The sequence below is a fragment of the Heliangelus exortis genome, chromosome 13 (genome assembly GCF_036169615.1).
Source record: "Heliangelus exortis chromosome 13, bHelExo1.hap1, whole genome shotgun sequence".
In the NCBI taxonomy this organism is placed as follows: Eukaryota; Metazoa; Chordata; class Aves; order Apodiformes; family Trochilidae; genus Heliangelus; species Heliangelus exortis.
This window is the reverse complement of record NC_092434.1, coordinates 10,514,425-10,533,574: the sequence shown is the minus strand read 5'-3', so window position 1 is coordinate 10,533,574 and position 19,150 is coordinate 10,514,425. Positions and strand designations below refer to the sequence as shown.

The following is a 19,150-nucleotide window of genomic DNA, read 5'->3' as shown; positions in this document are numbered from 1 at the left end:
CCTAATAAAGGAAATATGCATAATTGATCTCCATGTATTTTTCAATATTTATTCTCTGTTTTTTAAAATAGAATTCAGTTCCAGAATTGCTATGTGGAACATTTTTTAAGGTGGTATATTTTAGCACTTCTGTAAAAGGTCTCATTTTATGCTGGCCACTGAAATGAAAAGATTTGTTGTTGGTTCCACCCTTTAGTATCCCCTTCAAGAGAGATTATATCAAAGAAGAAGAATTAAATTAAAATTGATTGGTGTTATTGATTTTTTTTTTTTTTTTTTTTTTTTTTTAGGGGATAAAGGGTGATGGAAACAGCATATGCCTCTATGGTGTTTTACTGATGGACTATTTTTTAAAAACATAAAAAGCATATGTGCCCAATTTACATATTTACTAATTAAAAAAGCTTCCTGGCAACATTAAGTAGACTATCTTCTGTAACCTTTAACATTGTAGCTAATGGATATAGCCTGGAAATTTTCATAGAAGGTCCTCTAAATAATGTAAATGATTGTGAATATGTAACTAGTTAATATGCAGCTACGAAAGGATTATCATGTAGAGGTTAATGAACATGCTGCTCTTATGGTTTTCAGGGCTTTTCTTTTTGTGCTTTTAGCTCACTTCATGCATGGAAAGTCATGTGTTGGGAATGGAAGGCTTTCTGTCTTTTCTGTCTTCATCTGCAGTGGGGCAATTAAACTGTAACTTTCTTAGAAGATCTCATAAAGGTTTCTGTATGCTTAATTATGTTGTGTACTTCACAACTGCTGCCAAATATGAAAGAATGAAGGGTGTTGATAGAACAGGCTCTGACTTTTACTTTCTTGTGGTGGGCTCCATTGTGTGTTAGCATTGTTACCAGACCTTGCTGTGCTGTCTTCCTTTTTGCAAACCTGACTCTCAAAATGGGCTTAATAGTATGAACTAGATTTTTGAGTTGATGTCCTGTAGAAGTCTGTATATTTGCTTTTAACCTTAAAAGTACTTAGCTTGCACCTTAAGGAAAATATTTGCTAGTCATTTGATTTATGGGAGTTTAAAGCAAATGATAAATTTAAACTTTGCTTATGCAGGACAAGCTACCTGGCAGATTTTCCTGATGGATTATGATATAATGTAATGACGAACGTAGACCTGATCCTTTTCATTTAAGTACTGTACTCTGTTAAAAGTATCATTAGCTCACAAAGTAGTCCAATTTTTTTTTCACTCATATATGAGTAGAGAGTGCAGGTTCTGAGATCTGTTCTGTAATAGCTGCACATATGCTAACTGAAAAAAAAAATTGTCTTTCATTCTGTTGTTTGGGGAAAAAAAAAGAATTATCTGCTCCAGTGCTTTCAGTGGTACTTGAATGTATGTTATTGTTTTCTCTGCAAATTTTCTCATTAATTGCTTTCAAATGTTAGCATTATTTTGGCTATAGGAAAAACAAAATTTGTAAAAAATCTCAAAAATGCTTATATTGAGAAGATGTCTAGACATATTTAATTGCATCATGGCTTCATTGCATTTCATATAATTGAATGAAATTGTTTGTGTTATATTTTTGGTAACCATTATTCAGAGATCAGAATATGTTTTGAAAGACATAATCTCTATAACTGTGGCAGAGAAGGTCACAGGTTTCAGCATTTTGTCTCTTTGCTATATCTACATAGTCAAAAAATACAGTTAGAAAGAAAAAAAAAATCTCATTTTAACAAGGTACTTTATTTTGTAAGTTATTTTGGATCTCTTGGGAAAGCTTATTGTATAAAGAAATAAGTGGAATATTCAGATAAAACTTCAATTTTTTGGCACCCAGAAAGTACAGAAGATAAGCCAGCAGCCTATAGTGGTGTCATATATCCTTGTATTTAAACATATCAAAATTAATTTGTGCTTTTCCAATTTGAAATGTACTGTGCAACATTTGTTGATGTACTGATAAAGGAAAAAAATGTTACTGGTGCTGTGGGATTCATTTGTTTTTGTTTTTTAATGACTGAGTATGGAAGTTACATTGATGTCTTGTTATAATTTACATTGTTTTCTTACTCTGCAAACATGTAAGACTGAAAATAGACCTGCAGATTGCACAAACTACTACTTATCTTATATTGTGTGTCACCTAATAGTTATGGAGCAGGTATTGTACCAAAATACGAACTGAAAAGCTGTAATTTTTTCTGTGGTTATCAGTCTGCATTAGTGTGTGATAAAGCATGCTGCTTAGGAACTACCATTCACATGCCTTTGCACTGACAAATAAAAATGTATACAGAGACACCACCGAATCTGTAAAGCTGCTGTGCTAGTTTCTGATGCATTGACATTGCAGCTGTGTGCTTACCCTTCTTTTTTCACGAGTAGTTATCTGTTTTAATGACAGGTGGTCACTAGCTGCCAAGAAAAAATCCAGCACTGGTAAGTGAAAAATGTTTGATTACATGCCTAAAATACTGATGAGTAACCTAGTTATATTTTACTAAAGTAGGGCTATTTATTTTAATGATAAATCCTACTAGCATGTTTTGGGGATTATAATTAGCAGTAGCTGAGAATTGTTGCAGTGTATTCTATTTAAAATACATATATTTTCCATTGATATCATTACTTTAAATCACAAATACACTGAACCTTAGTGTTTATACTTATGTTTTAAATACCCAGTGTATTCTTCGTTTTTCCTCAAGTAATCTTGTGGGATGAAATATGAATTTGCCTGGTTGGTGAAAAGGTCCTCCTGGGGCAGAATTAATTATTGTTTTGTTTTGTTTCTAACTATGGAACAAGTAGGGAAATTCTGGGAAATACTGCTACCACTCTTAATCTGCTAAAACAATATGAAAGTAATGTTTTCTTCTTTTTCCCCAGTAAAGTATGTGATAAAGCTTAGTTACCTAGAAAATGCCTAGAAAAAAACAGTTTGTTTTGTAAAAAAATTACTATCTGGGCACTTTCTTTTTCATTGGCAATCTGTGGTTAATAGAAAACATACTTAGTAAATAATAGTTTTGTATGGCATCTGAGGAAAATGTACATTTAATGGTGAATGAAATCTTATATTATGAGTTACTGTGAGATATAACAGTTGATCTTACAGGTATCAAATTACAATATATCCATGCTGTGTTTACCATGATGTTACTGAGAGAACAACAGGAGCTGTCTTGATTATTGTCTGCAGGGTTATTGCAAAATCACAGCAACTGCCCCTTTAGTGGTGAGATTAAACCTTTGGTTATACACCATCAAGCATATAATATTTTAAATTTATTTTAAGAGGCTTTTTCTTCATGCCTGAAAGATCTCCAAGCAAATAATTTATATTTAGTGTGTATCAAATGTTTTTAGTTTAAATGCACATAGGCTGCAAGCACTGGATAAGAGGAAAAAAAATCAAGGCAATCTATACACATCATCATATTAAATTCTGACTATTGGCTCGCAAAAATAATCTAAAACTAATATGTTTCATTTATGTTTAAAATTCAGAGACTGCATTAATTTTCAATAAGGGAAATATTATTGAAGAGCCTACTGGTTCTGCTGTAGTGAAGTCAGGCAGAATATCCTCAGCACAAATACTTTCTCAGGAGGTTTGCAGTGTCCATACCAGTTTCATCCCCTGTGAAATTCTGCATGCCTGTTCTTTCACTAGGAGATGGTATTTTTCAGAAATGAACTAATTTACAGAAAGCCTTAAAATTCAAACAGATTTTTTTAAAGTTTACAAAATTGCAACTCTTGCTTCCTCTTAAAAAAATTGTTGAGGTTTGTGGGGTGGAAGGGGTGGCTGTGGAAGGAGGAGTTTCTCCAGTGTTTGTTTTTGTGCAAACTCTGGCCATGGCCCCATGAACTTGGGGGTTGTGAGTATAGTATGTCAAATGAAAAACCTAACTTACTGATACTTTTTTGTGTAGAAAAGCAGTTTATTATACAGCATCCATACAATCTTTACTTTACAAAACATTATTTAAAAATTAGTACCCTTGTTTAGATCTTGATTGTGCAAGAGCTGAGTGCTCATTTCAACTGAGTAATTTGGTCATATAAGACCTTTCTAAGTAGTCAGTGACACAGAAGAATGTTAAATAGAATTGGATGAATAACAATAGGGTTTTAAAATGCTCATCTTCAGTATATTTCCATTAAATTATTTTCTTTTGCATTTTTAGTACAGTTCTTGGAGGGTGCTTCTAAGGCCATTAAGCCCAAATGGATCTGGTATGGGGTTAAACATGTAGACTTGTGTTTACCCTGCTAGGGACATGTTCATAGCTGGAGTCCCAGTACTCATTCTCTGTTCTCTTTGGTTCTTCATTGCATATTGGGACTGAGCACCAGCACACCCCAGAGCTCATGTCACCATCTCCTATAGGTGAAGGGGGTCAGCCTCCTTCCTTAAATGGTGCTGTTTTAGGCCAATTAATTAAAAGGATTGATTTTGATTTTAATTTTCCTTATCTTGATGGTCCAGTTCAGGATGTGTCCATATGTTTATAGATTCCTATAGGGAAGGTTTAATCAGCAAAGGGCAATAGTTACACTGAAAAAAGAAACATACTTTGCTCTCTAAAGCAAAATAGCTTTTGTAGGAAGGGATGGCTCCACTGCCCTCGTCAGGTTATTCAGGAACAGGCAGGAGTCAGACCATCAAGGCAGTATCTTCTTTTTAGATTAGTGAAGAAATGGTGAGTGCCTGTCAGCCATAAACTTATGGAAAAATTTAATCCTGCTGTGAGTGGTGGTGGGATTTTCATACCATTCCTTTCCCTTTGCATTGGAGACACAGGCAAGGCCTTTGGCTTGGGGGTCATGCATTTCAGTGGGCAGTTTGTGGCCATCAGTGTCCATTTCTCAAATACAGATCTCTGTGAGGCAAAGGCTGGAGTCTGCAAATACCAATCAATAATTGATAAGTATTGTTGACACTGAGTTGTCATCATATTGCTTCTACCCCCAAAAATCTCAGTGAGCTTTGTTAGGATTCATGGGCTTGTCCCTCCTCTTTGAAGGAAGTGAATTATTCTTCACTTTGATGTAGAGAGTGGATAGAGAGATTTGCCTAAAATGTCTGGGAGAAATCTATCAAACTACAGCAGCAAACAAGCATCTTTTGCTAATCAGTTACATGGAATACAGTTTCAATGTCCAAGTGGCATAAAAAAACCAAGATTTTTTTTCAGGATCAGTTCAGCAACTGAAAGCATAAAGTACTCCAGATATAATGTAGGGTGAATTACAGCAAAGTTCAACTGTGGAAGCAAATAAGTCAAAACATAGGAGTATCAGATAATTTTTCATAACGAATGCTGAAGAAGATTTCACTCTGCCTATGAATCCAAAAAAATCAATGATAATATTTTGAGAGTTGTGTTATCAACTCTGACATTCATTTTTCAGCACATTTATAGATTGCTTTCCTGAATAATCCTCAGAAAACCTGTAATTTGCATCTTGGGTCAGCATTGTTAAGTGTGCTGCTCCATGCTTTCAGTTGCCTTTTATTGCAGAGTTTACTGGCATATATATGTTTATTATTTTGAAGTAGAAGTAAACAGTATCATCAAACTTGACATTCATATACCAGCTTCTTCATACAGGAGCTGATTGCTGTCCATCTTGCAGACACCTTCAGGTAGTGGTCTATTAAAAGACTTGTTGCAGCCAAATTTAAGTATTTAAGAATGTCTTCACAAATTAAGGCTTTTTTAGAGGGAGTGTGTTGTTTCCACACAAAGGAATATCCCTGCAGCAACTGAAATGCTGTATCTTGCAAAATCCTCTGAAGATTCAGCTGTCTACTGTGAGAATACTTTAAGTTCACTAAGCCAGTTCTGTCTAGGGTAGCAACATGTGTCATGAGCCTTATTTACAGTCTGGATAGGGAAGCAGCAGAGGGGATGTTCCTTCTCCGTGTTGTTCCTTGTCAGGGTCTGAAGATGCAACAGAATCCTGGCAGCCAAGCCATCTTTCAGGAGTGTTGACTCTTGGTTGGAACACAAAGTTTACATGAGAATCAGAATTAATTAAAATTTTACCCATTTAAGTCAGCTCACACCAAGGTTATGAATTCTTTATTACGAGTGATAATTTGAAGAATTTGCCTCTTACAAAATATAAACTGGATTTCCACTTATTTTCTAAATATTGATGATGGTATCCCTGTTGAAAGTGACATGGAGTGAGATATGCCAGATCCTAGTGAAAGAACTGATTCTTTGCACCATAAAAAAATTCAAATTCAGAAAGAGACGTGCACAATGTAATATAATGATTTTATTTTAATACACATTATTCTAAAATAATCTGGCGATTATGTTTTTCATCCCAGGTCTTTTATAAGAAAGTTATTGATCTATCAACTGTATATGTTACAAGAGTAAAATAGTCTAGTTTTCTATGTTTTTTTGTGTGTTGTTGATTTACTAGCAGACAAAATATTAACTCTACTTTAGGTATGAAATTGAATTGATTTGAATTTGTCAACAGGAAGAAGGTAGAGAGTGATTATGAGGCTCTTCAGGAACGACTCCGTACGCTGCCCGATAAACTGTCCTACGATATCATGGTATGTACAGTGAAGTGCACACAAGAAAATGGGATAAAAGTTCTGGTAACTCAGCTATTTGCAGTGGTGAATTGTTATTTAGGTTGCCATGTAGTACTTTGTAATGTTGCATTTATTATGATATTAGTTAAACCTTTGCTTTTGTTTCTTTCTCTTTCCTTGGAATGCATTACAAATTACAGTGGAGCTGACAGCTGAGAACTGATGACATAAATGCTAACACAGAACCTGACATTTTTGATATGTAAATCTGTTGCATAGAAAATTGGAGTTATGACTGAATTACAGTACTTAGTCATTTCCTGAGAAGAAATTGGCCATAAGTATTTCCTGATTCATGGAAATAAACTCTAGAACATTGATTTTTCCACAGAAAGGTGCTGCTAATTTTTGTTTCACCAATCTTCACAGTGCCACAGTGATCTTTTCTGGTGCTTTGAATCTTCCTTAACAACAGCTCACTTCCCCGTGCAAACTTTATCCTGTAGGTTTGTGCTCACCTGAGTTTTGATCAAATTGACTTTTTTCTCATTCTTTTTTCCCTCCTCCCTTCTCAGATCCAGTTTAAGATATATCTTTGAAGGAAGGGAAGTTATTCTTCAGTTATTAAATAACTGAACAGGAAGTGCTGGACTTTCTTCCTTGGCAGTCTGGCTCAACATACAGGGTTGAGTTGTTTGTTAGAGGACATTGGAGTACACTTACCATGTGGGGAAAGAGAGTGTTTCCCTTTCTTGTGCTAATGATGCAGCTTGGGATTCTGTGTGTGTAGTCCATATACCATGTGTATATGTGCAGCCACATGATGTAAAGCAAAAAGATTGGGTTGTTTTGAAGCAGAGAAAAAACCCTTACGAAATCTAGATAAGGCTTATTCTTAGTTGAAGCAGCAATGCCAACTCACATCTGTTATTTTAAATGTATATAAATAGTTCCTATCCTGTTAGCCAAATATTTTCATATGTTTCCAATTTTGTTTTCATTATTTTGGGGGAAGAGTGAACAGGCAAATTCTGCAGTCTGCTACTTGAAAACCAAGTCAGGAAGGGTACACATGTAGGAAAAGCACATTCTGCATAGTCTTAATGTCAGGATCCTGCCTGCAGAGAACTGTTTCAAGCATTGATACCCTCCTGGATACTGAAACCAGAGAAGATGTCTTTGCAGGGACACAGATCCAATAAGCCAGGTGCTTCAGCACAACGGTGATGAGAAAGCAAGTGGCTGTCCTTAGGAAATAAAAAAGGTGGCTGAGGAATTAAACAGAAGAAGAAAGTGATACAGACTGGCTGAGACAGATCTCTTTGTAGCCTAAGAAAGAGAAGACTTGATGTGTAAATGGTTCTTAGGTTTTTTTCACTTCCATTTTAACTTTAATTTTATTTTGATCTCCTAATACCTTTGCAATTGAAGCCCAAAGGCAGCCAGGCAGGTGGCAGTAGGTCTCAGTGCAAGGATGCAGTGAGCTGGTACAGGAGACCAGTGAGGGGCTGCCAGGGCTCCTTCTCAGGGACAGGACTTACCCAAGCACCATCTGTAAAGTGTAGGCTGTGGAAGATGTCTTAATACATAAACCCAATGTCCCATACATTACATTACATGTTAGAATGGAGGTGTAAGATTTTAAGAAGAACCTCTTAAAGTTGTAAAATTTGTTTATCACCAACGTATCCTGTTGGAAGTATTCTGGTTGTATGTATTGTTCCTGAGCTGATGCAGTCACTAGAGGACAGGCACTGCTTAGTGGAGCATCACTCAAAGGCTGAGGTCTGCATGCAGGTGAATGGTGAAGTGAGATGAAGCATGGTTTGAGATCCTGCAAGTAGCCCCACAGACTGACACTGAGGTTTCTAGGTACATACTATTAGGAACACAGATACTGAGACAAGCAACTCAGCTTTGACTTGTCCATATCTATTTAAGTATTTTAGAAATTCTAGCAAAGCTAATCTTGCATTTTTTTAAGGAAAAGAATATAGTCTGTGTATAACAAATGTGCAGCTCACCTGTAATATTTTTATTATCAAGGTTTACATGTTAGTACTAAGTGAATTTGTTTTCCATGTGAGCATTCAGCTGTGCTGTAGTTTTATGTGACAGAACAACTTGTCTGTTTAATACGACTTTTCTAATTTTCTAAGTACAGTACTAAATTCAAATGGATCCAGTCATTTGAATATTTATGAAGGGTTAGTCATTAAATAACTGCTGGAGAATTTTTATTTCTTTAACTCTGTATTTTACTTTTTTAAAAAAGCTAAGACATTGAATGACCGTCTAGGTTTTATGTTTAATAGTGATTTTCAGCAATTTCTTCTGTGCCTTTGACAGGTACCTTTTGGGCCTCTTGCCTTCATGCCAGGAAAACTTGTCCACACCAATGAGGTTACTGTTCTGCTTGGGGACAACTGGTTTTCAAAATGCTCAGCAAAGCAAGCTGTTGAGCTAGTTGAGCACAGAAAAAAACGTATGTATATTAGAAAAAATAATTTAATAGTTGAAATAATGTCTCTTGGTATTAATATATAAAATATTAGTATTGACCCTGTTTTGTGAGGTTTCTGCAAACAGAAAGTTCATTCAGATATAAAAATAATCAAGCATGTTATTTTCCATCTTTACTTGGTATTTTATTGGATATGTCTAATTTTTTTAAACATATACCTAGAGCTTTTTTTTTACTGTTACATAAGTTTAAGTTACCAAAATTCAGGTTTTGATGTTAGAGGTTAGAATACAGGATCAGATTTTTTCTTTTATTTCTTCTTATTTCTATTATGTTTAGTTAATATTAAGCCCCAAAGTAAAAAATAGTAAAAACTAACTAAAACTGCTATCACTGTAATGTGCAGAATGCTGTGTTCTTATCCAGAATGTGAGCATCACATTGTAGTTTTGCACTTACTTACCTTATTCCCCATAATCTAGTCCATTGTCTCTAACTTCTTTTGTCAGTTGTCCTCTGTTTTGTTTTTTTTCCTTTATCTATATAATTTTCCAGATTTCTTCTACACTGCTGCTTGTTATTCTTTTTTTCTCACTTTCTGCTCAGCTGTGTGCCCTTCCCTTCACATTCCCATGCAATTGGTGTGGAAAGATCCACTGGGCAGCAGAGAGGCAGATGGGCAGTTCTGGGTTTGCTTCTGTCTCTTTTTAGTTGGTAGTGAGATCTTGGCTTTGAAGAGCCAGGACCCCTGGCAAGTGGTGTGCTCGTCACACGTTGGAGCCTCTTTATGTCAGAAAAAATGGGAGCCTAAAATATTTGATGTAAATGTCAAGGAAGGAAAAGCACAATAAAATGGAAAATAAATCGGTACCTATTAGCCTTTGCTGTTTGCTTCAGATAAGCAGTTGAGTAAATTTTTTTCATACTGGTTTTAACTGTAATCTGTCTCATTCCCAAGTGAATGCCCACTGTGCCTGTACCCTGTATGCATTCAACTGCTGCAGCCACTTACACTGGATTTTTGAGTTCAGCTGTCTGTGCTGCTGCCTGCAGCAGAATACCTCAGAGCTTCCCCAACTGAACGTGTGGGGTTTTTTTCAATTTTGTGCAATCAATATTTGTGTAAGAAAAGTTGTGTTTTTTTAAAATAAAAATTAATTTGCTTTATTACTTTAAAATATTCCTTTATGAAGAACATTGCCAAAAGTGTATAATTTGTTTTTTACCTATTACCTTTCTTAATCTGGTTCTCCTGACACAACTTTGCAATTTTCTTTCTTACTGAACTGAATCTACCTAATTTATTGTGACTCTTACAAGAAGATCTCAGGCCCATATCTTTTTCCTTGATCATCTGATATTTTTTTCAGTGCTGCATAATATTTTTGTCACTGTTACTTTCAGTGAAATTGTTTGACCTTTGCATAGTAGATGTTTGAACATTAAGTAGTCTGCTGGGAGATACGCAATAAATGCCGGATTCTTTCCTTCATGATATTTTAAATTGCATTTAAAATAGGAACTCAGAAATCTTAATTTTTTTAAAGCAAAATAGTCATTGCTACTGGATAAAAACCCTCCATTCAGCTGATAGTTCACTTCATCTGTGTGATGGCTGCCAGTGGGAGGCTCCAAAACACTGATATTAACTGAAAACTTTTTATTTAAAGGACTGTTTTCAGTTTTGGGTGATAAAAACCGTATTAGTACTTCAGATTCTGATAAAGAAAGAAATTCTTTCATAGATATACTTTTCTCCTTTAAAATGCACAACTCATTTCAACTCTTTGAACCATTTTCACACTAAATGAGGGCAACTTAGAGGAGAGTATTAGAGATTTTATTAATTTGTTCTAATTAGAAAGAAAGTTATATATGTAGAAGACCTGTAGGCCATTGCTTTATAATGTGAATTGGCCTCTTATGGCACAAATGTGAAAAACTGATGCTTCCCAAGGATTAGTTTAAAGTCTCCTTTCTGTATTGCACTTCCTGACTTTCATAGGTATGACTTCTGATTTCACTGGCATTTCTTGAGCATAGGAGCTTCCTAACGTACAGGGCGTATATTGGGCATTATCATTATACTGACACAACATGATTTGATTTTTAGTATATAATCTTTTTATTTTGGACATAAATTCCATGAGTAGGTCATGCACACTGAGAAGAGGACATGGTTACTGCAGGGATTACATTGCAAGCAGTCCTGAACATCCCCTTGTGTGGCAGTCAGAAGGTCCTAACACAGCAAAGCTTTTGTAAGCATGTGCTTAAAGGCTTTGATATGTAGGAACTGGGGTCTGAAGAGAGCAAAGAGAGGCATGTGCTGAAATTGCTTCCCAAACAGAAAGCTGGCAATATTTGTTGATGGTTTGTTTCTTCAGTGACCTACTTTTTTTAAATCCAATAACAATATCTTTAACTTAGATGGATATTTTTTCATAACAAGCTGGTCAAATCTGCTCAGATAACCAAAATGAACTTAGTTGCTACAGTACTAGTAATTCAGTGCTTTAACAGAAATTAAGAGTTAGAAAAAAATAAATACAAGGCACACATTTTTATTACTTATTACATACTGTGTTGCACTCTCCAGAGTGGTGAGGAGTGGGAGAGCATCTGTGCAGGGTTTTAGTTTTCTTGTGGGACTGGCTCTTCTGTAAAAGAGTTTAAGAGAATCCTGTGACTCACTCACATAGGAGTGTTTTTTCTTGCTAGTTCTGGGCAGTTTTCTTTACTGCCTTTGACCTGCCTGAAGACCTCTGGTCACCAGGAGTGACCCTGGTTGCTGCTGAGGACACCACTGCCCTAAGAGTTCATTTAATCAAGGTTGACAGAAAATTTTCTGTAACATTTTGGTTCCTTCTGTGTATGTTGGATGCATAAAAGAATGGACAGTATGAATTTGCATGCTTAAGCAGTAATAGTGCCAGACAAATCAAACAATATCAGTGTGTATAAAGCCTTGGAAGATAGGGGTAGAAATAAGAGTGTACTATATATTAAAGCTTTAAATATTACTTAGTACTAATTAGGTCATCCTTTTTGTCTTAGTAATTTTGTTAAATTTGCTTTTTAAAGGAGAATGAGTGAAGAAAATGTTTGCTTCTGTGGAACAGAGAAATGCCCAGACACAGCAGATTAATTTCTTGGTTAAAATTTATTTAATTGAAAGGAATAATTGAAGAGTGACTGTACTGAATTTTAAAAGTTAATGCACTTTAACACAGCTGTAGAAAGTCCTATTTTGGAAATACATTTTTATTTTCTTAGCTTTTGACTTAGATGCAAACAATTCAAGATTGTGATTGGTTGAAATGTTTTTGGTAAAATTTGGGACAGTCACTCATGTCAAATGTTACTTTTTCATAAATTATTGATCACATCTTCTTGAATAATAGTTGAGCTGCAGTAGATTTATAATTTGCTGCATATTTTTGTGATATCCTGGATGTTCAGATAGTTCCAAAACTGTTAAAAAAATAAATCTAGTGAAGTTTATGGAATTGCCAAGTATATTTTTGTTTTAAATTTGTTGCAGTTTGTTAAACCAGGTAGTACAGATAATGGGGAACACTTTACACATATGTTTGTGTGTAAAAATGTGAAGAAATAGTGGAATAGATTAAAGGATATGCACACCAAATTCCATTATAATAAAAGAAATTAGCTTTTTAAGTATGTCACAGTTTAGCACAACAATAATGCAATTGTAGTTTTTTCTCTTACAATTATCTTGCTTAAGGTACTTCATAATATTTCTGTTCTCCTCAAGGCAAGACTGTATTGTCTCAGAATTCAAAGAGGGAATAAAGATTCTTTTTGTGAATATGGGATTATATCTTTTACGTGTTTGTGATGATATAAATTACGTTTTTTCTCTATATCAGTAATCGCATTAATTCTTTAAGATGGGAAATTTTTCATTACAATAGTCCCTGTGGTAGTTACTACAGAAAGAAATTAAATAGATTTTTCTTGTAAATATTTGTGGATTAATTCAGTATGGTGGGTGTTCCAAGTTTCTAAACACTTTAAAAGGTGGGAAATTAAAATGCACACAGAACTAGGAGTGGTTTTATTGTGTTAAAAATTTATCAGATAAAAAAAAAAACACTTAAAGGAGAATTGTTGAACTACTTAGCAATTGTGTCTTCAGTATATGTAAGAATACCCTTGCAGTGTCATGCTGCAAATGAATTCATGAAATGAAAATACTGATTACATTAACATACAGTATTGTGATAGTACCCAATTGTAAATTGCAGTATGTAACCTTTAATACAAATATTTGTGTCAATCAAAATTGACCGATAGCTTAGTATACAGGGTTTAAAAGATACCATTGTTTTTAATAAATAAGATGATCCAGGCGGATGAGGACCAGTTTGAATTTGTTCCTTATCAGCGTTTCCAGAAAAAAAGGATATTGTCTTCAAAATATATGATAGGAAGGCTTTCCATTTCCCATTTGTGAATGAGTGAAGCCTTTAGAGGTTTTAATGTTTCATTCAAGGGTGTAAAGAACTTCCTTTATATTATAAAGAATGTAACACAAACTTACCTACTCACTATTTTGGGGTGAAAAGAGAAAAAAATGTGGGCAGTGTTACAAAGAAATGTAGCTGTTACTTTTCTTGTTTATATTTTTTTTTCCTATTTTTTTTCCTGCATGCTGGAGAATTTTCTTTTACTGTTCTTTTAAACTTTTTTTTTCCTTACCATTTTTTGCAATTAGCACTTTTGGACTTGATAACCTCCATCAGTTCCTTCTTTACCCTTGTTAAGTTAGGAGCTGATTTGGTGGAGTGCTAAGTGCTCTAAATTTGCTCTGCAGTTCCCAGGAGGTGTTTGGTTTCTCACAGGACCAAAGTCTAGGTATTTTAGCCAGAACACAGTGGAAGAAAGCAAGGAGAATAGATTCTTTTCTGTAAGTTACATATTGGGATTAAAAGAAGCCTCTACCTTTTTATGATTCTTGCCAAGCAACGGAGGAGTTATCTGAATGCCACCCTCCTTCATTTAAGATTTTAAATGTATTTGTATAATTCTAGTAATTATATAGGTGTGTGAACCTAGGAGAAATGCATTGCATTTATTTAGTGTTCCTATAACCAAATAATCTATACAAATTTGTACAGAAGAAAATGCCAAATTGCTTCCGTTTTGATACCAAAGGATCATGGAAAACAGAAGGAAGGTTGTCTTTAGGTGCAAAAGGTACTGGACAAAGGGTCGCATTGGAACTAGTGCAGTTGCTGTTATAAAGAATGAATTTATTTTTGTTGTTGCAAGCACAAAGGGAGCGTAAATCCATATACACAAAAAAGCAATTTGGATTCTTTTTTGAATCTTAGAACAAATGCATATCTAGAAAAATAACAAAAAGGGAACAGAAAACCAGAGAAGGGTGTTTTGAAAAGCTCTTATTAGATGCTACTTTCTGCAGAGCTGTAGATCTTACTCATTTCATGAAACCTGTGATAGTTTATTAGAAAATTATGGGCTAAAAATATTTTGTTGCCAGTTTAAATATATATTTATTGAAAAGCAGATGATTGATCCACTTAGACAGACCCTTAAAAGCAAGAAAATAAGCTCTCTTAAAATGGTGTGCCATAACTCAACCCATGAATAGCACTTGTAATTGTACTGTAGCACTGAACTTGTGCAAGGAAGTGCTTTCCATCTCCAAAGAATTCTGAAGTGGAAAACATGCATTGGATTGTGTGAGATTTTACCCCCAGTCTTGGTGATCTTAGCATGCTCCATTAGCACCCTGCATGACAGGTGTTCTGGTTCTGTTCAGGGGTCAGTCATATTTGTCCTAGAAACTGCTGATCAAAGATTTTGCATGCAAAATGATGCTCTCTAATTCCCCCATGTAACTTCCCTTTTGCACGTGGGATGAGATGGTGGCAGGCTGGCATTTCCATGGTGAGAGTGAGAACCACAAGGGCACTGCCTGCAGGTGCATGTGCGTGGGTCTCTCTCCACGGGAATGGAGCCACTGCCAGTAATTGAGGTGGGAGGTTTTTCCTTGCCTTATATAAACACTCTGTGTATGTAAAACCATCTTGAGACTGGTTACCTTCTACCTGAGAAACTGTGTTGGAGATCTTAGCTATAAATCTCAACTGCATACAGAGTTCTTTGTTACACTTAATCTGAAATTTCTATCCAGTTGTCTCAAAGGAGATTATTTCCTAACTTCCTGTCTTTTTCTTCTATATTATCTCCATAAGACTCCCCTGAAAACTAACTGAACTTAGCAAGGTAGACCAGACTTGAGCTTCATCTCAGTTTGTCCTGTTTCATAAAGTCTGAGGTTTCAAAATAGATCAACCTGTTCTCACTATTCTTGTCTGTTCTTACTATTTAAATCGCAGTATAACACACAGTTTCCAGAAGTAACTAAAATAATGTCTATGATTCCCCAAATCCTTATAGACAACACTCCAAGGACATTAATGTCAAACTCAGATAATTAAAATTTGTATCCAGCCTTAGCTAATTAACCCATTAAAGCCAAAATGCATAGATGAGAATTTGTGTCAGTTTGGCATTAGTACGTTGTCATGTCTTGTAAAATCTGGCTTCAGTGGACTTCATTTCAACAATACAAAATGCGGTCCCCAATTATTTTTTTTCTCTACCAGTGTGCTGCTTCTTAAAAATGGCTAATCATGGTGTAAGGAAATCCAGCTAAGGCCTTTCAGACTAATAAGGAAGCTGGGAAAGAATGATCTAAATGTAAAGAAATCTGTCTGCCTGTAAATATTCAAAGGCTGCTGTGCAGAGGAAATCTACATGTCCTGATTTCTGATTCAAATACCTTTTTCTTTTTGGTAGTCCTCAAAAACAAACCTAGAGACTCTGGCTTGTCTGTAGCACTGAACTATCTTTCCAAGTGGTTTAGTTGAGACATGTAAATAAGGAACTACTCGGGTTCACCTGAAAGCCATGTCAGACTTTTCCCAGATTATTGGATGTGACAAAGTTGGACAACAGCCTCTGGTTCAATCCGTCTTAAAAGGCTGTAAGAAGCTTAAACCACAGGGTAGTAAGAGGAGGAGACTCTGGAGCCTCTCTTACTCTACCGCTATTTTTCTGGGGTCTCGATGAACAAAAAAAACCTACAGTTTGTAAAGTGAATAATTTCTTGCTAGATACTGTACATTTTAAAATTTAGGAGATGATGTTAGAAGATTTTAGGCTGCGCAGTGGCAAGTTTAAAATAAGAAACCATGAGCTTTCCCTGCAGTTCCATGCACAAATGCTTTTCCAGGAGACCCCTTCTTCACAGGGGGGCCTGGCCGTGGGAAGGTCTCTCCTTTGGTGATGGGGAGCCCTGGCTTTCTGCTGGCAGGGGTGGCATAAGTGACCCCAGGGGCTGTCCAGGGACACAGGGACAAGGCATTGTGGTAATCCCAACTGTCCACTGACATGCTGTGTGGCCCAGGGCGAATCACTTAAACTGTTTCTTCATCTGTAAAATAGGAGAGAGTAATACTTACCTCCCTCACAGGGCACTGGACAGATTAGTTAGTGCTTGTATGGCAGTTTAAAATGAAATGCAATGTGTAACTGCTCAGTGTCCTTACCTACCAGAGCAAACCAATATGCTCCAGAGCAGCATAACTGAGATGGCTGCTGAACAATATTTAGATATACAGGCAGTGACTGAGACACTCATGGTGTTTAAGAAACAGCTGAGCATCGTGTAAATGTGTATATGAATGTAAAATAAAAGCCTCAGGAAAATGGATCTCAATCTAGATGTTTGTGTATATTGAGACTACCTTCAAAAGCTGGAAGCATAGATGGGAGCATTTTCTACAAAAACAATTTTCATCTCTTTTTGACTGGGGCTTTGGAGGGTGCATTATAGACTGGAAAAAAGTGTGGCTGTTGATAGGAATTAATTTAAGAATAAAAGCTGCAGGTGAGAGGTAATCACTGCTGTGTCCAACAGAGGATGAGGTGGCTCTGAAAGGAGTTTTGTAATGGGAGCAGGACCCTGACTGTGTGTGGAAGGAGCTGAGTCCTCTGAAGGCTGTGTGTTTGCACCACTCGAGATGTCAAACACTTTTTAGAAATAATATTTCTAAATACTAGAAATAGTATTTCATCGAGAAAGAAATGCAAATGCAAAGTATTTTTCAGGGGAGACTCTTAAACTGTTTCTTACAAACTGCTTAACTTGTGGATGTGACTGCACATGTGATACATAGGTGGCTGTTTGATTTAAAGCTTTTGGAATACCCCAAAAGTCTGAGCTGTGTCTGTGCTTTTTGTTGGAAAGGATGAATGTTTGCTTGTGTAGTCTTTCCAAAGCACATAATGTTCTTTCTAAACTATTTATTGCAAGTATTATATTTTTAAGCAATTGTGTTTGGTCCACTGTGAAATATCAACAGGGGAAAAGGCATACCATTCTGAATCTGTTAAAATCAGGATGAGAGTGATCTTGCACACGTGGTGGTAGTTGTTTTGCCTTGACTGTTTCATGCATATTCCCCCCTTCTGTGTGTGCAGAGGAGGAGGGATCTGAACCTGTGTGTAGAAGTCTGAGTCACTAAGTAGATTTTTTTTGCAAGTACAGCTACAAATTCATTTTTTTCTACTTAAGTGAATTTTGTAATCTTTTTGTGATTATTAATGTATTTTCACACATCCTTATCAGAAAGGCCAATCGTTACAATAAATGCAGTCTCTGAAACATTTATAAGTGCATACTTATAAACTGGGGAGCATCTATGTATGTACTATAACTTTTTAGGATTAGCCTCCCCACCAGAAGCTACATAACGAAACACTAAAGTTAACAGGAAAAAGGAGAGCTAAAAATGTCCTGAGAAAATACTTTGAAAATAGGTTTTCAGCTGGAGAATTTTGTCTCGAAGTTTTTCCACTTTACATGTTCCTGTCTGTAAAATGGGAACGTCAGGGTGCTCTGCCATACTTGTATATTGTGAAAACACATAATTTAAGGACCATGAGGTTCTTTTTGTGCTACGGTACTGGTGATCACTGTCATAAATACAGAAGCGATGCCAAGGAAGGAGCTAGGTAGATTAATGAAATGAGTTACTCCTTTAAAAAGTTTCTTGGAATGTGACTTTGCTGATCCTATGGTTGAGAGGATCTCTTTGCCTCCTTCACAGTATTGTATGAGACATCTTCTTGTATCGCTTTAATGATTAAAAAAAAGAATTTTAAAATAGAAAATCAGCTTACTTCTTCATAAAGGCTTTTAGCTCCTTCAGGGTATATAGGACCAGTAGGTGCAAGGTCTTAGAGATCCTCTGTTGAAACTAATTTATGTAGTAAGTCTTCCCTCCTGAAAATTTGCATTTGTATTAGTTTTGAGTTGAACAAAGAGTGCAAGTCTATTAATATTATTAGTATAAGGCTTTAATTGTGCCCTCTTTCCCCCAATTCTTGAGTCTTAGCAAAGCTGTGTTTCCTTTTCAAGCGGTTATGACCTTCTTCTTTTGCAAATTAGTTTGTTTTTTGTGATAACTTTAAGGTAAAAGTGAATCTCAAGTTTTTAATATTTTATAAATTGCTGTTGAAAGGATTCATTATTTAATTGGCATGAGGGGATATAGAGAGCAGTGTCTCAAATGAACTAATGTCTCAGAACTACGTAGTTCTTAAAAGTAGACTTGAAAAACTGCAGTACATAGTTGCCCAGACAGAAGAGCTGTCTGCCTTCTGCCATGTGTTGAAAGTACAGTTATTAGGGCACAAGCATATTTCATAGGTTCATCATAAGAAAAATGTTTGAACACAGTAACAAGGAATGAAGTTTCAAATGATTTTTAACTGTATGTTTCAAACACCAGGTGGTATTTTTGTTGTTTTTTTTTTTTTGTCAGACTACATCAGACTGTCCACCTAGATGTCTTTTGAATAAAAGACTTTTACTCAGAAAAGACAGTTCTTACTTACGTTGACCTCAAAAGTCAGCTTTTTGGCTTGTGACATGTTCTGAATGGTTAACTTAACCTCCTTGATTAACTTTTGGAAAATAACATTAATAGAAGGCTTTGTGCAGCCTGTTTGTATGGATGATAGAACACATACCTTCCTTCCAGTATATAAGCACTCCTTTTAACAAAAGAGATGTTGCCCA

At 35.7% G+C, this 19,150-nt stretch overlaps 3 protein-coding genes across 6 annotated transcripts in view; 2 read left to right on the top strand and 1 right to left on the bottom strand.

The window, feature by feature from the left end:
• The window catches only part of POP4 (POP4 homolog, ribonuclease P/MRP subunit), a 377,629-nt gene that overhangs the window by 159,562 nt on the left and 198,917 nt on the right, over positions 1-19,150 (top strand). The window lies entirely within an intron of this gene.
• C13H19orf12 (chromosome 13 C19orf12 homolog) overlaps positions 1-19,150 on the bottom strand; it is a 252,445-nt gene that overhangs the window by 117,113 nt on the left and 116,182 nt on the right. The window lies entirely within an intron of this gene.
• The window catches only part of URI1 (URI1 prefoldin like chaperone), a 42,076-nt gene that overhangs the window by 9,863 nt on the left and 13,063 nt on the right, over positions 1-19,150 (top strand). For 3 of the 4 annotated variants that reach the window (XM_071756800.1, XM_071756799.1, XM_071756802.1), the window contains 3 exons: positions 2,376-2,410; positions 6,482-6,560; positions 8,892-9,027. In XM_071756800.1, coding sequence (XP_071612901.1) covers positions 2,376-2,410; positions 6,482-6,560; positions 8,892-9,027 — 250 coding nt within the window. The remainder of the gene's footprint in view (positions 1-2,375; positions 2,411-6,481; positions 6,561-8,891; positions 9,028-19,150) is intronic. The other variant, XM_071756803.1, reaches the window with a different exon arrangement.